Genomic DNA, 18403 nt, shown 5'->3' on the forward strand with positions numbered 1-18403 from the left:
AGCTGGAATGACACCATAAAGGTTAAACTGAAGAAGAAAAGATTTAGATATATTTAAGGATAAGTCATTACAGAAAAGCCAATTTTAATTTTATTAAGATCACTAGAAATAATGGCTTCATTAATTAGATTTGGCTTACTATAAACAACAGCAATATCATCGGCATAGGCTTGGATATCTCCAAAAAACTGTTGGTAAAGAATATCATTTATATAAATGAGAAATAATAAAGGGCCCAGAACAGAACCTTGTGGTACTCCAACATTAATTGTAAGCCAATCACTATAATTATTATGGATACAAACTGATTGCTTTCTATTGTGAAAGTAAGAAAAAAACCAATCAAAAACAATGCCTCTAAAACCATAATAAGATAATTTATTTAACAATATTTTATGATTAACAGAATCAAAAGCTTTGGCTAAGTCAAGAAAAACAGCAATTGGATGAAGATCAGAATCCAAAGCTTCTGTAATAATCAGTGTAAAATTTTAAGAAAAGAGATTTTTTTGTTGAGAGACAACATGTTTGCTTAAATAAATAAAAGTTTTTCAAAAACAAGCTAGTCACTTTATAGATTTTATTTGCTACTTAGTCTCTTGACTTCTGGGAATCTTGAGTAGGAGATGACCTAACATTCTCCAAAATACACAAATTGATTATTGTACTCCAGTCATGACTTTATAACATTCAGAATCTTCTGTTATTTTTTTTTTGAGAAATGGTACAGAATCAAACTTTTATTTTGTGTATTTATATAACCAGTGACACTGAGATCATTAACTGTTGTGATTTTTAGATTTTTTGTTACTGTTAGTTGTGTGTAATTTCCTTTATTAGTTGTTAGAAGAAAGGAACAGCTTACAGCACCAACTGTCACAGACTCAGAAAGCTCTTCAAGAAAAAGAAAAGGAACTGATAAACCTCCAAGAGATTAGCTTGTCAAGAAAACTCCAAGTACACAAATCAGATCAGGTGAAAGAACTAGAAATCAATGGAATGGGCTTTATATCATTTCAATTAACACCTAGTTTTTAAGACTGAGAAATTTGTAGAACTTTATGCAGATTGAATCCTGGACATGAGTTATATTTTGAAGAAATGAACTTTTTTCTTTTTCACTATTAGCTGTTATTTATTTCTTGTTTTGTAAGTGAATTACACTCAAAGTTTTACTATGTATTTTTATATTTATTATGGAAAATGTGTACATTTTTTTATATATTTTACAATGTAAGCTTTTAAAATCTTAGTTTCTTTTTACTTGCACTTATTTGATTACTGTTAATACCAACACAAGTTTCTCAGTTTCAGCTCAAGTCAATACCTCTTGTATGTATTGTGTATGCATGTGTATTTTAGCTATAAGTACACAGAAAGTTACTGTAAATTTTTAAGGGTCATTAGTTATCCATCTGAATAAAAAAATATTTGTTTGTAATAATATAGTACTTTTTTGTTAAATGTTCATCAATTTGTTTTTAACTGTAATTAACATTACTTAGCTTGCAGGAGATCAGAACATGTACATTCTCCTTTGGAAATGAGTATTTGATATTACTTATATATTTTAACAGCTTACATTTATTACTAGTTAAATTATTAATTGTTCAGAGCATCAAACGATGTTTAAATCCATTTCTTCTTAAGGATGAGACAAGTACTTGAGCTATTAAATTCTTGTTTTTTCAAAACTTTACCAAAATATTTGTATGCCAAGGAGACAATTATGTACAGTATCACTATTATTTCTTGTTTATGTTTAAACTTGTAATTCTCATAAGCATTTATAATAGTTAAGTTTGCACATGAATTCCATATCTTATGAGATTTTCTTTCATTTAATCTTGTTTATTTAGCAAGCTGATACATTTTCTTCTCATGCTGATAAAACCTCCAAACTGTCAGTTGAACCTGGATATGTAGTGCCTGAATCTCGAGACACAAAGATTGTTCTCCTCCAACAAAGGTAATTTATATTTTTTATATTTGGTAGAATAAAGAAAGATTCCTTTGCTTGATAATCATCAGTACTATAATTCAAACTTATATACTCATTTTTTAAATTAATTTTACATTGTTATGATATCCAATTACCTGTTTTAACTTTATTGTTTTATCAATTTAGAAAGACTGTTTATTCACTACAGTGATGTAAAAAAACCTAAATTGATAAAACATTGAAACTTATTAGACCCAGTCGCAGTGATTAGAATCATGCTTTACCTTTTTGCATTGGTTGAGTCAAAAATGCACATCACAATCTTTGACAGAATTACATTAACACTTTATTAAACTACTTTGTTATTAATGTATACAAATAAAATTGGCATTTGAATCTAGTTAGTAAATAAAATTTTAATATTATATAAGTTTTAAGTTCTTAATTATATAAAGACTTTAATCTCCCCTCCAATGAAAATTGTGATATATGATCTTTCTCTCTTCCCTATTGTCTAATTTATTTGCCACCCTTCCAAAAAATACAGAATTTAACATAAATTACAAGTTAAGACATAAATATTATTCAGGTAAAACATAATGTTTTGATATTCAATTGTATTTTTTTACAGAAACATAAACTAGAAAATTGGACCCACTTGCTACACCCACCTGTCCCACTCTCTTTTTCATAAATTACCAAAAGTTCCCTCTGATCTTTTATACCATATTATGCATAACCAAGCTAAAGTTTTAATTTATGAAATGGCATATCATATTACATTATTTCTTATGCGATATCTTACCTCCCTTACAAAATAGTTCTACTCAACTAGTCTTCCATCTTTTACTTCTACATAGCCACATACAAATTATCATGCAGCAACTCACAACACTTCTATAAATATATTGTAACCAACACCTTCTTCAAATCTGTATTTGCTAATTACTTCTTGATTGACAGTAGTACTGTACAGACGTGCTGGTTTATGCTCATAGATTTGTCAATGTTTTCTATTATACTACTGACTTAGTTTTTCTTTGCTGTTTATTTAACAATAAACAAATCCTGCAATATTGTATTCTCAAGATAGCTGGTATGGATATTAAAACTTTAATTAAAATAAAGAACAGAACAACGTTAACCTAAAGATGACCTAAGAAGGTCTTGAAAATACATTGTTGCAGGATTTGTTATGCACATTGTAGAGATTGGGTGTTCCAAAGGACTGCTGGGAATTCTCTCTAGTGGTTTTTCTTCATAATAAATATGTTCATCTTGAGCCATACACTCATGGACTAAATGAGTAAAGCAGACAATGATTGCTGCCCATCTCTGATGCTTCATGGCATTGAAGCTCTTCTTACTGTAAACCTGATGTACAATTCCAGACATTGCCAGGTTTTGTTGAACACCTTCATTGACATGCTATCTCTGTTTTTTGAAATTGGATATTGCAGCCACCCTTGAACTGTGATGTATTCCTCTGGACTCTCCAGTATGTTTTTATCTTTTTTCTTCTAGTGGAATAAGAGAGTTCTTACCAGTTCCTAGCAACTGAAGTGGTGAACCATCAAGACCTGTCCTCCTGAGTGAAGAATCATGCCACTCAGTTGAGAGTCTAGCACGTGGACATTCCTAGTAGGTCCAGTGTTGATTGATTATAGTCTAACTATATAAATCCTGTGCTGGCTGATTTCCTTCCTTCTACTGCAAATGTGATGACAAATACTCACTGCTGTCAGATTTTGAACTAGAGATGTACCCCATGTTTCCAATCCCTCTTCTTACCATCTGTTAAATGTTGATCTCCAGTGGATGTGGTGTTGGTTGTAGCTGGATGCAGCATGTTGTCCTGCTTTTGTATGGCAGGATATACTTCTCCTACCACAGACTGCAGACTTGGTTACAAATTCCCATTTGTATCAGGTTTTGAACTAGAGATGCTATCCTATTGGAGCTTTCTGTTTTCCAACAATCTGCAAGATCTTGTTTCTAAATAGATCTGATGATGGTTGTGTTGGAAATGCTTGCAAATTTTGGTACAGAAACTCATCTTCTCTACCAATTCATCATTTCAAGATGAAGAGGTAAGTGATCCTGTACCTACTGCAAATCTGATGTACCATTCCAGATTCAACCTTGTGTTGGATGAAATCAAGCTACCACTTTGGTTTGTCACACCCTAGCTACTCAAGACTCAGGTGTCCCATTCATCAGTCCTACATATTCTGGGATTCCTTCATGTTTTTCCAACCTTTTATCTTTATTTGTAAAGCTCTTATTGCATTGTTAGAAAGCCAGGAATGTTATAATAGCTTTAGGCAATTGTTTGCATTTTGTGTTATTATTCTGTATTTTTAGGTGCATTATTTTATTAAATAAGTAATTACTTAGTGTAGTAATATCATTAATATAAAAAAGTGGGCTTAAGTTTCATTGTGTGTTGACAGGAAAAAAAAGAAGGCTAAGGTAAATATTATATTTCTCGTTTTAATGCGTATTCTTTATTTCTTATTTTCCCCAAGTCTGTAGACTTGTACCTACGGAAACTGAACTTCAATATCCATGATGGGCAGACCATAGATAGCCCTCTGTGTAACATTGTGCTTAATAACAAACAAACAAAACTCATTATTTCTTATTATAAATCATTGAACTAAAATGTGACAATTAGAAATTTATTAGGTTAGATTAGATCAGGGTTGGGTAACTCTATGGCCACTGGCCACATGTGGCCAGCTTGAGTTTAGGAATCAACTTTTTCCATCATTTATTTTTTATCACAGATTTAGTAATCAGCAACTGTACTGCCTCACATCATTGCTAATGTTGCGTACTTCATCACTGCCACAGATTCTGTAAATCTTGTAACATCAGTCTGCTTTAGATGTTTGTTATCATGTGTGAGCTGTTTTGCATGTACTTGCAAATATATTTTTATTGTGCAACTTTCAAGTGTTTAAATATATTTTATTTTTAATCCCATAATATGGATAAGTGGATAATTTGAAAACAAAAGAATGGTGAACACTTAGAAAATATAGGTAATTTAATTGATTCTGACATTACTGCTGAAAAGACAATGATGCATGAAAGACATGAAGTGAGAATTTGATGAAAGTTGGGAGTTGAAATTTGTAGTAATTGAAGCAAATAATAAGCCAGTGTGTGTCTTTTGTGTAACAAAGTTTTTAGGAATAATAAAGTATACAACTTTAAGCAACACTTTAGCAATTTTTACAATGAATTTAATGTAAAATTTTTAGTTGATAACAAAAATCATATGAATGAAATTGGCTTTCTGAAAGGGCAACTTCATGAACAAAAGGGAGGCCTAAAACGATTTTTATCATTGATAGAACAAGTTAAGTTAGCTAGGTATAAAGTAGCTTGGATTATAGCATAAAAAAAAAAAAAGAGATACTTTTGTGATGCTGAACTAGTAAAAGAAATATTGATTGTAGTCATTGAAACACTGTTGGAGAATTATGATTCAAAAATAAAAGATGATATTCTTCAAAAGGTAAATAATTTGAAATTAAGTCAAAGAAGAATTGTCTGCAGAATGCTAGAGTTAGCAAAAGACATAGAAAATCATTTGCTTGAACAACTAAAAGACTATTTTTCTTTAGCACTAGATGAATCAACATATATTAGTGACATTGCACAGTTGATATTTTGGGTTCAATATGTAACTTCAGATCTTCAAGCGAGGGACGAAATGCTTAGCCTTTGTGGATTACGAGATCAAACGTGGAAAAACATCTTTGAAAAAAATTCTTGAAATGTCAAAAAAATTCAATCTGGATTTTAAAAACCTGATTTCTGTCACAATAGACGGTACTCCCACCATGACTGGAGCAAAATTAGGATTTGTTTCTCTTTTAAAGCAGCATTTAATTGAAAATAATGTGAAATCCACTCTGCCATCTTTCCATTGCATTTTGCATCAGGAAAATTTATGTGCTCAGATGTTTAAAAGTGATGAATTGAAAAATTTGATGGACATTGTAAAAATTGTGAATTATATGAGAAATGAAAGCTCTCTTATCCATCGACTGTTGAGTCTTTGAAAAAAAGCAGTGACTGTGCTTTTAATTATCTTACTGATTTTGCAAGTGTAAGATGGTTAAGTGGAGGAAAAGTCTTGGAACGATTTACTTCTTTATTTCCTCAGATAAAAGAGAATCTTGTTGAAAAAGGTAAGATTGATGCTAAAGATGATCTCAATGTAAACTGGATCAAAAATCAGTCTCAAAAATTTGAATCACATGAAAAAAGTAAAATTGAAAGTTTCCCTGAAATTGAAACTTTGTCATGGCAGTGTGATTTGCATTTTCTGTGTGACGTGATGACTCACTTGAATAATTTGAATACAAAGCTTCAGGGAAAAGGTAAAATAATAAGTGAGCAATCAGAGTCTATTTGTGAATTTCAATTGAAGCTAAACCTCCTTGCAGAACAATTACAAAAGAATGATTTGACACATTTTGCAAAGTTGAATAGATTTCTAAAAAATAATGACTATGATTTCTCTCATGCTAAAGATGATCTCCATGTAAATTGATCAAAAATGTATCTCAAAAATTTGAATTAAATTTCTCCGAATTTATAAATTTGAAATTGATATTTGAATTTTTGCATGATCTATTTCAATTTTACTTAGAAAATTTCAGTAAGGAAATTACACCTCTTTTGTCTTTGGATAACTGTGGATTTGAAAACAAGATGTTTACCCTGCAGAGTGTAGAACACATAAAAGGTAAACAAAAATGTTGTATCAGAGAGATGTGACTCACTATTCTGATAAATGAAAATCTTCCAAATTTAAAGATAACAATTTTAAAATTATTTTCCATGTTTGGATCCATATAGGTGTGTGAGTCAACATTTTTTACATTAGATTTTCTCAAGTCTAGATAATGATCTCAGCTTACCGACATAAATTTAGAGGCAGAGCTAAGATGCTCATTGAGCATAGATATTAAGCTAAATTTCACAAAACTTGTTCATGGAAACCCCAATCAAGATTAGTTGAAATGCAATTATTTTGATTAAACTAACATCTTTTTTGAATAGTGTGTTTAACATTGTTCTCATTAGCCACATTTGTGACCACTATGAAAAATACGTTGCCCACCCCTGGATTAGATAATATAAAAATAGTATTAATAATAACAAAAATTTCTTGTGAGGTATGCTTGTTAGTAGCTTTTTCAGTTACATAATTTGATATGGTAACGTGAGTTGCTTGTTGGCCAAATGAGTTAAAGCTTGTATGGAAGGATTACAAGTTAGATGACATGATTCAGAAGACAATTAAAACGAAGCATATATACATGTATACTGTTAGAATCCTTAAACTGTTTAGGATAAACAGTTGTGATTTTTCCTATTACAATTTGCACTCATTCCAGAAATGAAAAAGGTAATTTAGATTTATTTTATAATTATGATGGTGGTTATGGTATTGATCTTATAACCTGACCCTATATATAGTTACAGCATAGAAAACAGCAGATTAAATATATGATTTTCTGATATAACATTTTATATTTGTTTAGTAGGTTTTAATGATTATGTAAATAAAAATAAGAAATTGAAAATTTTCAGCTGAAAAAAACATATTTCTAATCTTAACATAAAAATCACATTACACTCTGAGCAGTCAATGTTTTAACTCCATTTAATGGCAAAAAGTTTTATTAAAACTAATTAAAAATTCTGATTTTTTTGCATTTATTTACTTTCAAATATTTTATTTCTTAAAGAATGAAAAGACTTTATGTTAATTTATTTTTAATGTAGCTTGGAGGAGAGTAAGATGAAAACTGTTGAATTACAGCAAGCTAATGAAGCCTTAGACCTAGCCCTTAAACAAGAGCAACAAAAGCGCCATCATGTGGAAGAGGAATTAAATTATGCTCAAGAAAGAATAGCTCTTGATGCACAGTCTCCAACCAAAGGAGAGGTTTGTTAGTTTTGAATGTTCCCAAAATATTTTTTTTTACTTTCTCTTTTTTTTCTATTTTAACTTAAATGCTAAAACAATATTAATAAAATTTTTTTCTTCAAAAATAACTCATGTTTATAGTTCAAGACTTAAAGTTTGATTCTTATTCACTTTTATAAATAATAAATTTTGTTACTCGGTGCCACCCACCATCTCATTTGAAATAGTTAGGCAGATGAAACTCTGGACAAAAAAAAACATAACATATCACTTGCAGCACTAAGGAAAACTTGGCTTATTACTGCTGTTTTAGAACTTATGACCGTCTATTGGTTAACCTTACTTAAAAACCTCATCAGATGGAGAAATTCCCATGAGTGTACATATTTCTTGAAATATTCATGAACTGCCTAGCTCAAAACCAAACCCCTCGGTGTGGATTCCTGTACGTGGTGAGGGGACCTCCCAGGGAAGGTTCTGTTCTATCTGGTTACCTTGTCTGGGATCTAAACATCCACACACGTGTTTGCCGTGCGTGGCGACCCGTGAAGGGGAGGAGAGGATCCTGGTGGTTGAGGGGTCCAACCCTAACACACCACTTTGGCCTCGAATTCCTGTAGACGGGCGGCCTTTGGGTGGCCCCCCTTGGGTCAATCGGCTGGTCCACTTGGGCTAGAGTCAACCAAGTACCAGTGTTGGAAGTTCTCAACGGGTGTTGTGGACATTGTGCCTGATGCTGGTGTTTGGGTATAGTGCTCACGAAACCCTGGCGTTGCTGCATTGTCCTTGCATGACTTTGTAGTGCGTCCCCTTGTAGGGCTCCATGGTGGGTGGGGTCAGTGGGTACCGAAATTTTTCTTTTCCTATGGATCCTCTAAAAATTTAAATAAAATTGTAAAAAAATAGTCAATGGGTAGCGACCACGTCTTGAATACTCAGAACAGCAATCTTCAACATCAGTAACACACGCACCTCATTTTCTTATATTACATTCTCTTTCGGAAAAACCATTAGGGCAAATGTCCCCTTTTTTTATTCAAAAGGGACTAGAGGGACTTGCTGGCTCTCCAAAATCAGTAAAGAAACTTCGATCTGGTGACATATTGGTTGAAACATCCACATCCCAACACAGTGAACTCCTCTTGAATTCAAAGGCAATTGGGGATATACCTATTGAGGTTACACCCCATGCTACCTTGAATTCTTCACGAGGAGTTATTGTTGAAAGGGATTTGAAGAACGTTCCTGAGTCAGAGATTCTCGCTGGTCTCTCCACTCAAGGAGTTTCTGCAGTGAGGCGCATCTCCACTCGGAAAGATGGAATTACACTGCCAACAAATACCCTCGTTTTAACATTCACTTCACCACGTGCACCTGCCACCATCAAGGCAGGTTATCTCATTGCAGGGTTCGACCATACATACCAAACCCTCTTCGATGTTTCCAATGTCAGAGATTGACCCACTCAAAGACATCCTGTCGTGGTTCCCTGACATGTGCTCGTTGTGGAGGCAAGGACCACGATGCCTATGACTATGACATGAACCCACATTGCGTAAACTGCAATGGTTCTCACCCCTCTTACTTTCATTCTTGCCCAAAATGGTTGGAGGAAAAAGAGGTGCAGCGTTTGAAAACGACACATAACATTAGTTATCCTGAGGCTCGGAAATTGCTGTCCACAACTCCATCTCGGACATATGCTGCTGCACTTCATTCCACAACTACAGTGGGAGTGCAGACAGATCTCTCTGTGCCTCCAAGAGAATCGTTTTCAAAACAAATGAAAAGCCTTTTGACCTCCATGGTTAAAAGGTTGATGAATCGACTTCCACACCTATCTCTGTTTCTCCCATACCTTCCAACAAACCTCAAGATCCACGTCCTTCAGTTTCAAATACAGGCATTTCTTCTGATACATCTTTTTCTCCCACCACAAGAGACAAAACAATTATTCGTTCGCGTCCTCAGTCACTGGATTCCCCTTCCAATAACAAAAACCTGCCCACCTGACACAGAGCAGGATCCATGGAGGTTGATAGACCTCCTCCGACTAAAGACAGTAAAGAAAAAAGACGTGGTCGTAAACCGAAGGGTTCTCCAGCCACTTCATCTACCCGTTCTTAAAAATGGCCACCTTGATACAATGGAACTGTCGAGGTTTACGTTCTAATCTGGATGATATCAAAACGCTGATTGCTTCCTACCATCCTGTTTGTCTTTCTTTACAAGAAACATTTCTCAAAACTGCTGATACTGTCTCCATTCGGCAGTTTTCTCTGTACAGAAACGACAGGTTGTGTGATGGTCGAGTACATGGAGGGGTGGCACTGTTGGTTGATCAACACGTGCCCACCCTGTCTTTGTCACTCAACACACCCTTGGAGGCTGTAGCCATCCGTGTTTCCTTGGGTCATACCATCACTGTTTGTTCTCTGTACCTGTCCCCTGGAAAGACATATGATCAATCAGATCTTGATGCTCTCGTTGAACAATTGCCATCTCCATTTCTAATCCTAGGGATTTTAATGGACATCATCCCCTCTGGGAAGTGCTATTATTGATGGGAGGGGCGATCTGTAGAGCGGATGCTCTCTGATCACAATCTTTCTCTTTTCAATTCTGGTTCTTCCACTTACTTTCATGCACCTAGTCAGTCCTTTACCGCTATTGATCTCTCAGTTTGCTCCCCTTCATTATTCTCCCATTTTTCATGGAGGGTTGACAGTAATCCACTAGGCAGTGATCATTTTCCGATCTTTTTGAGAGAGACTGGCCATGGTCGATGCCACCCTACCCGCGTGCCCGGTGGAAGCTGGATCAGGCAGACTGGTCCACTTTCACTGCTCTCGCAGAACTTGATCCTGCCATCGTAAATCAGCCATCAATAGACGACTGTGTAGCAGCGGTAACTGACTGTATTACACATGCAGCTGCTCAGTGTATTCCTAAAACCTCGACACGTTTTCCGCGATATCCTCGTCCGTGGTGGAATCCTGCTTGCCACTTAGCATGGAAGGCTCAAAAGCGGGCTTGGGATACTTTTCATAGATATCCCACACTTTCAAACCGGGTTGCTTTCCAACGGGCCCGTGCACATGCTAGGTGGGTAAGGCGTCACAGCCAGAAGGAATCTTGGATTAAGTTCACAACCAGTATATCTTCTACCACCAGTTCCAAGATCATATGGGACAGGATTGAAAGGTTAATGGACACTACAATTCTATCCCCCTCTCGATCTTACTCTCTGGTCAGGAGGTGACTGATGTTCGGAACATCGCTAACACTCTAGGTGAAAGCTTTTGCCAGGTATCTAGCACTTCTGCTTGTTCCTCCACCTTCCTGGCCATCAAGACTCGGGCAGAGCGATCACCTCTTTCCTTTCGAACTGACTGTTTCTTTGACTATAATTGTCCTTTTACCCTGGTGGAACTAAAAATGGCCCTTCATCGGTCTGCCAGTACGTCTGTTGGACCTGATGATATTCATTATGACATGCTGCACCATCTATCTCCTGCTTCTCTTGATGTCCTTTTCATTGTTTTCAACCGGATCTGGCAGGAGAATGTTTTTCCTGATGCCTGGCGCCAAGCTATTATTTTACCTTTCTCTAAGCCAGGAAAGATCCCAAGATTCCTTCAAACTACCGTCCAATTGCTTTGACGAGCTGTCTCTGTAAGACATTAGAAAGGATGGTTAATGCTCGTCTTGTTTGGTTCCTTGAATCAAACAACCTCCTCTCGCCCACCCAGTGTGGGTTCCTTCGACAGCACTCCACCACAGACCACCTAATTCGTCTTGAAACATCTATCAGAGAAGCCTTTCTCAACCGCCAACATCTTGTATCAATATTCTTTGACATAGAGAAGGCTTACGACACAACATGGAGGTATGGCGTTTTGCAAGACCTCCATACATATGGGTTACGTGGCCATCTACCCATGTTTATTAAAAAAATTTTTAATGGACAGGAGATTCCAAGTTCGTGTGGGTTCGACACTTTCCGTTCTTTTGTACAGGAACTTGGAGTCCCTCAAGGCTGTGTATTGAGTGTTACACTCTTCAGTATAAAGATAAATGCCATCACTGAACAACTCCCTCTCACTGTTGCGAATGGGCTGTATGTCAACGACTTTCACATCTCATGTCAGTCATCAAACATGAGATATATTGAGCGGCAACTACAAACCGCCCTCAGTTGTGTAATGAAGTGGATTCTGGCGAACGGCTTTAATTTCTCTCTCTCCAAAACTGTATGCCTGCACTTTTGCCGTCGGCGGGTATTCACCCTGATCCTGAACTTCATATCGGTGAAGTTTTGCTGCCAGTGGTCCCGAGACCAAGTTCATGGGGCTTATCTTTGATCGTAAACTGACCTTTATACCACACTTAAAGCAGCTTCAGGTCAAATGCACAAGAGCACTGAACATCCTCCGTGTTCTCTCTTCTACCAGTTGGGGGCAGATCGCTGTTCAATGTTAAAGGTATGTCGTGCTCTTATTAGATCGAAACTCGATTATGGATCAATGGTCTATGGCTCTGCCAGACCCCGCCTTAAAGATGCTGGACCCCGTTCATCACCAAGGACTTGACTCTGCACTGGGGCTTTCTGTACCTCTCCAGTTCAAAGTATATACATTGAATCTCATGAACCTTCTCTACACCTTCGCCGTTTGCAACTATCTTTACAATATACTTGAAACTTCATTCCTTACCAAAGCATCCCACCTGGAAATGTGTTTTCCTTCCTCGGTGGGCAGTACTTTTTCAGAACAGACGATCTGTCATTGCTCCATTTGGCCTTCGCATCCAGGAGCAATTGGATGAATTGGGTCTGTCCTTGGATAACATTTCAGATTCCACAGGTCGGCCCATCCCACCATGGCTTATTACAGCCCCCAAATGTGACCTTTCTTTCAGTCACCTAAAAGGCAGATACTCCAGATTGGAAGTACCGTCTTTTATTCAATGAATATCTTTCAAACAATCATTCAGTTCCCATTTATACAGATGGTTCCAAATCAGGTAATTCAGTGGGCTCTGCTATGGTTTGCTATGGGTCAGTAGTTGTGCGCAGAATCCCTTCTACAGCTTCTGTGTTCACTGCTGAACTGTATGCCATATCTCTTGCCCTGGATCATATTGCAGCTGAGCAGTACTCCAACTGCACTATTTATACTGATTCGCTTAGTTCTATACTTGCCTTGGAATCGCTACACGTTAGCTCACATCCTATTCTCGCTGATATTCCAAACCGACTGGCCCATTTCTCATTAGCAGCTACTTCAATCCAGTTTTTCTGGATACCAGGCCATGTTGGTATTCGCGGGAACAAGCTTGCAGACATGGCAGCTAAATATGTCTGCTTCAGCACCATCACTCCTATGCCTATTCGGTACATGGACTATGGTGTTGTCTTCAAGGCTCGGCTCCGTGCCAGCTGGCAGTCCACTTGGAATGAGCAACGTGACAACAAACTTTTTCAAATCAAACCCAAAATTGGACTTTGGCCATCTAGCTTCCGTAAAGTTCGGAAGGAGGAAGTTGTTCTCACTAGGCTACGCATTGGTCACAGTTTTTTAACTCATCATTTTCTTTTATCTGGAACTGATGCATCAATGTGTAGTTTGTGTAACACTCAAATCACTATCAGCCACGTTTTACTTTCTTGCCATCGTTACAATTCTCAACGACGGCAATATTTTAAACATATTTTTTCCCAGGGTCAATCTGTAACATTGGACAGAGTTATTGGTGATGGTGACTCTGTCCACCTTGATAATGTTTTTAATTTTTTAATGGCCATTAACCTTTTTAATCTCATTTAAGTGTTGCATATTTATTCATTACACCTTTTTAATTGTGGTTCCTTTTTTACAGTTTTAATCTCTCTCCTTCAATTTGACATTGGACAATGGCCAGAACATTAAATAATTCGACACCAGGATTGGAAAGGCCAACTTCAGGTGACTAACGCTCCTGTTTGAACTATCCGTTTGAACTACTCGTTAGTCATCCTGGCGAGTTATTATTATACTTTTGCTGCATATCATTTCACCATTTTACTACTTAACTTTTTAGTACTGGCCATATTGATTCATAACCCGGAACCAGGACTGGAAAGACCAACTTCAGGTGACTGACGGTGGTTTTTATACATACCTGTTAGTCTTCCTGGCAGGTTACGATCATTACCATTCTGCTACAGGTAGTTCTTTACAACTTTGTTGACTGGATGTCAACATTGGTTTTTACGCCATTTTCTGTTTTAATTGCTGTTTTGCTTTTATCTTCAATTACTTTTACAAATTTTACTCCATTTACTTGACTTTTATCTTTTACTGGACATTTGGCTACTCATTATTACGATTTTGGGGTGTCTTTTGAAACTTTTATTCTTTTACATTTTGATAATAGCTGCTATGACACATAACCCGGAACCAGGACTGGAAAGGCCAACTTCAGGTGATTGACGGTGGTTCTTGAACTTACCTGTTAGTCTTCCTGGCGGGTTATGATCATTAACATTTTGCTAGAGTAAATATTTTACAACTTTGAAGACTGGATGTCACCATTGGTTTTTACACCATTTTCTGTTTTAATTGCTGTTTTGTTTTTACCTTCATTTACTTTTACAAATTTTACTCCATTTACTTGACTTTATCTTTTTACTGGACATTTAGCTACTCATTATTACGATTTTGCGGAGTGTCTTTTAAAACTTTTATTCTTTTACATTTTGATAATAGCTGCTATGACACATAACCCAGAACCAGGACTGGAAAGGCCAACTTCAGGTGATTGACGGTGGTTCTTGAACTTACCTGTTAATCTTCCTGGCGGGTTATGATCATTACATTTTTGCTAGAGTAAATACCTTACAACTTCTTATACTCTGCCTTCTATCTTAACATTGTAGACTAGGTGTCAACATTGGTTTTATACTTTTTTGTTTTACCTTCATTTCCATTTATGTCTATTACTACATTTATTTATTTATTTTTATTTTACATTTTTACCGAATGTCTGGCGCAGATAGCCTCGCTGCTTTGTGCCATAAAACACTAAATCAATCAATCAAAACCAAAATGGAGTAGGAAAGTAAGAAAATATAATTGAGGAAAAGCTGCATAATTTGAGAAACGAGCCATCATCAGCAACTCAGGGGGGCTGATGTATGAGAGTAAACATCTGAAAGAAGCAGCTAGAGTTTTGCTAGATCTAGCTGTGTGCTAGACAACACCCTATCGTACAATGTGAAGGAAAAACCTGTATTAAATGTTTGCTAAGATTAATAAGTTGACTAGCTTAGACGGCAAATACTTGAGGTTGGGCACGTTTTTTATAGGTCCAGCAACAATTATAGGCAAGTGTGATGAAGAAATGTACAGTAAAAGATACAGAGACTGCAGTATGCCTTAAATATAGAGCTGGACATTTAATGAAATTTTCTGATTCAATTAATTTTAGGGTTCATAATTGATTACGTTCATCTAATCTGTTATTCTCATGTGAGACTAATTTTCACATTTTCAACTTCTTTTGGTTTTATTAAACTATACTCTTTGTTTCAAGTGATTGACATCTTCAGATGCAATAGTTTAATCCTAAACTGTTGTGTATGAAAATATACGTTCCTTGCAGTATGAAACCTGTGACAAGCACAGCTAATTTCATTTTATATCTCACTGCATATTTTCACAAACTAATTATTTAATTAAATAATTATCCTTAGATTTCTTATTAGAAAATTAGTAAAAGTTGCTATTATGGTGTGATATTTAACACTTGCCATACAAGCCAACTTGTGAAAAAAGAGTGGGGATCTTTCTGGAAAGGTTTGAGTTGTTTTGATAAAACAACTGTTTTTGAGATCTACGTCATAAGAGAGTCAACACAGAGATGTTAACTTGTAAAGTTAGATGATGTAGCAGTGAAACATGCTTAAAATGTTTTAGATGTGGTTGTGAATGTGACAGTTTAAGAGCAGTGATTAAGCTGTGGTCCAGGTGAGATTAAGGAACAACTTAAAAGAATCCCAGTCAAATTGGCCATACCAGCTGAATCATAGACTTGTTAACAACTACTGTATCAATAGCAAAACATAAACAATTGGCACAGTAATATCTGTATCTTCAAAAAAGGGTCATTGGGAACATATATAGGAAATCATTAGTTTCAATATTTTGTGAAATTAACAATACAGCAAAACCAAGAAAGCTACATTACTGAAGTTGAAGCACATGCATGATGCATTACAAGATTATTTATCTAGTAAATTTGAAATTAAAAAGAACATTTATGCAATGAAAAGTAAATGTAAGAATGGCATAATGCCTAACATGGTACCACCATAGTATAATCGACGTAGATTTTATCATGTCATATTTTCATTAATATATAGTTGTTGTTGTTTGTTTTTTTTCATTTTAGAAAAAGTGCAAAGCTATTTTCATTGAGACTTACTGAAATAACCCTAAATCAACAGTTTCAGAATGATCACCTCATTAGCCATCCTAGACTCAGTACTAAAAGATGCTGGGTTTACATATGTGGCAGATGTTAAAAAACAGAGTACAACACTTATTATTTGGCAAAAGTACACATGATAATACTGGATAAATCTTTGCAGAGATTAAAATAATTTGCAAGGAAGAGATTCAAGTATTATATTACAACAATGATATTTTCTTATTTCATCATTAGCACAAAAAAGTTTAAAATAATTAACTTTTAAAAAGCATCATAAATTTTTAAGCAAGAAATTTTGTTTCAGATTGAAGTTTAGAAAGAGTGCATGAAGATAATTAAAATTGCTTTAAAATTGACAGTACATATTAAAAGAAACTGTAGGAACATGTGCTAAGAAATAGATAAGTCTTTAGACTGTGTTTAAATGGCATTTGATGACAGCCAGATTTCAGTTTTCCTGTAAAACGCTTTCAGTTTACAACTAATCATAATTAAATCAATAGGTAAATGTAGCTTGATTACTAATACCTGTTGTATTTTGTGTAAGTTTAACTGTTATATAACTAAAGGCAAAAAACTTGTGGCAATATGGCAATACAACAGTGAATCGTACTATTCCTGGGAAAAAGAGTAGCCTAAGATTGTGCAGTAGATACAACTCACTCATTGTCTTTCCTGTGGTCAACAACTCAAAATTAATGACAGTATTAAGAAGCTTTGCCATAACTCAAAAACAAAAATATGACACCCACAGCTGATAGAGTGAGCATGTTCGGTGATAATAGGAATCGCATTGATCTGTGCTTCTTGCTTTTCAAGTGCCTAAACCAGTGATAATGGATAAATGGCCTATGATTTTGTATGATAGTAAAGCTAATAGTCATTCATTGATTGGTACTACACTATATATTACTGACAATTCTAGCTAATTGTTATTGTATAGACTCGTATAAGAGTAACATTTTCCTACGTGAATGTAATGATGCAGTCTGCCATAATTTCTGTATGGTGTTTGAACTGTTATACATCTACCAAAAATAACTGACCTGTCTGAGGATATAATTTGAGGTGTACAATATCATTGTAGTTTAAATATCTAGTTGAACCATTTCAAAAGCTAGAAATTAACTGATAAGTAGTACCAACCAATCTAACAGGTTCAACAGGATACCAAAGATAACATTCATATTACTATCTCAGTGGGGTTCAATGGAACCATGAGGATTTTTCTCCTAGAATTGACATCATATGGATAAACTTGAAGCCCAAATCACATAAGCAGTATTACATAATTAAATTTGATACATTGTTTTGTGAACAAATAATTAAAAGTTTACTTTTTGACAAAGAAACCCTTTATGATTAGAGAATCCAATTTTACTGTGAAATTCTTTACTATGACAAAATGTCATAGTAATTGTATTAAGTTTTAATTTTCATAACACGTTTCATTGCTAGCTTAATCTGAAGTAGTAAATCAATCCCATTTGCTTGCATCTGGTGTACAAATGTACAGGAATCTTATTTTCTTTGTGAGAAACTTGAAATTTTCAACTCAGAACAACCAACAAACCATACACCACTTTCTACTGTATGGTTCTTGTTCATACCTGATCCTAAAATACCAAACTCTGGGTGCTAAAAATATGCCTTTTTTGTATTACTGTGTGTAATTAAGATGGTGTTGGTTTATCAGTTCATAAGTTTTTAATTTGTTTCTTAGTGCATCAATGTTAATAAGCTTGCTTGATGTTGTTTACTAAATTGGACTGTTCTTCAAATTAAAACTTTTTAATCAGTTCTTAGATGTGTGTTGAGAAAATTTTAAAACTGCTGTATTCTAATAAAGATCATAAATCTCGTTCTAATTTCTAATCTTTGAGTAAATGTAATTATTTTTTGTATGTGTTAATACTTTCAGTATCGTCTACTGTTGGAAGATGACAGACCCCAAATGGTACTAGAAACCAATTATTCCATATGTAAGTATACCAAGTCCAGTTTTGTGCCCTAATGTAATCTTGTTTAATATT

The 18403-nt window shown here is 35.2% G+C and overlaps 1 protein-coding gene across 1 annotated transcript in view; it reads left to right on the plus strand.

Annotated features, from left to right (window-relative positions):
- LOC143232506 (uncharacterized) overlaps positions 1-18403 on the plus strand; it is a 64407-nt gene that overhangs the window by 38485 nt on the left and 7519 nt on the right. Inside the window, 4 exon segments of the mRNA XM_076468060.1 lie at positions 841-975; positions 1860-1969; positions 7754-7916; positions 18292-18352. Of these exon segments, the coding sequence (XP_076324175.1) occupies positions 841-975; positions 1860-1969; positions 7754-7916; positions 18292-18352 (469 nt within the window).

Source organism: Tachypleus tridentatus, chromosome 11 (assembly GCF_004210375.1).
Source record: "Tachypleus tridentatus isolate NWPU-2018 chromosome 11, ASM421037v1, whole genome shotgun sequence".
Classification (NCBI taxonomy): Eukaryota; Metazoa; Arthropoda; class Merostomata; order Xiphosura; family Limulidae; genus Tachypleus; species Tachypleus tridentatus.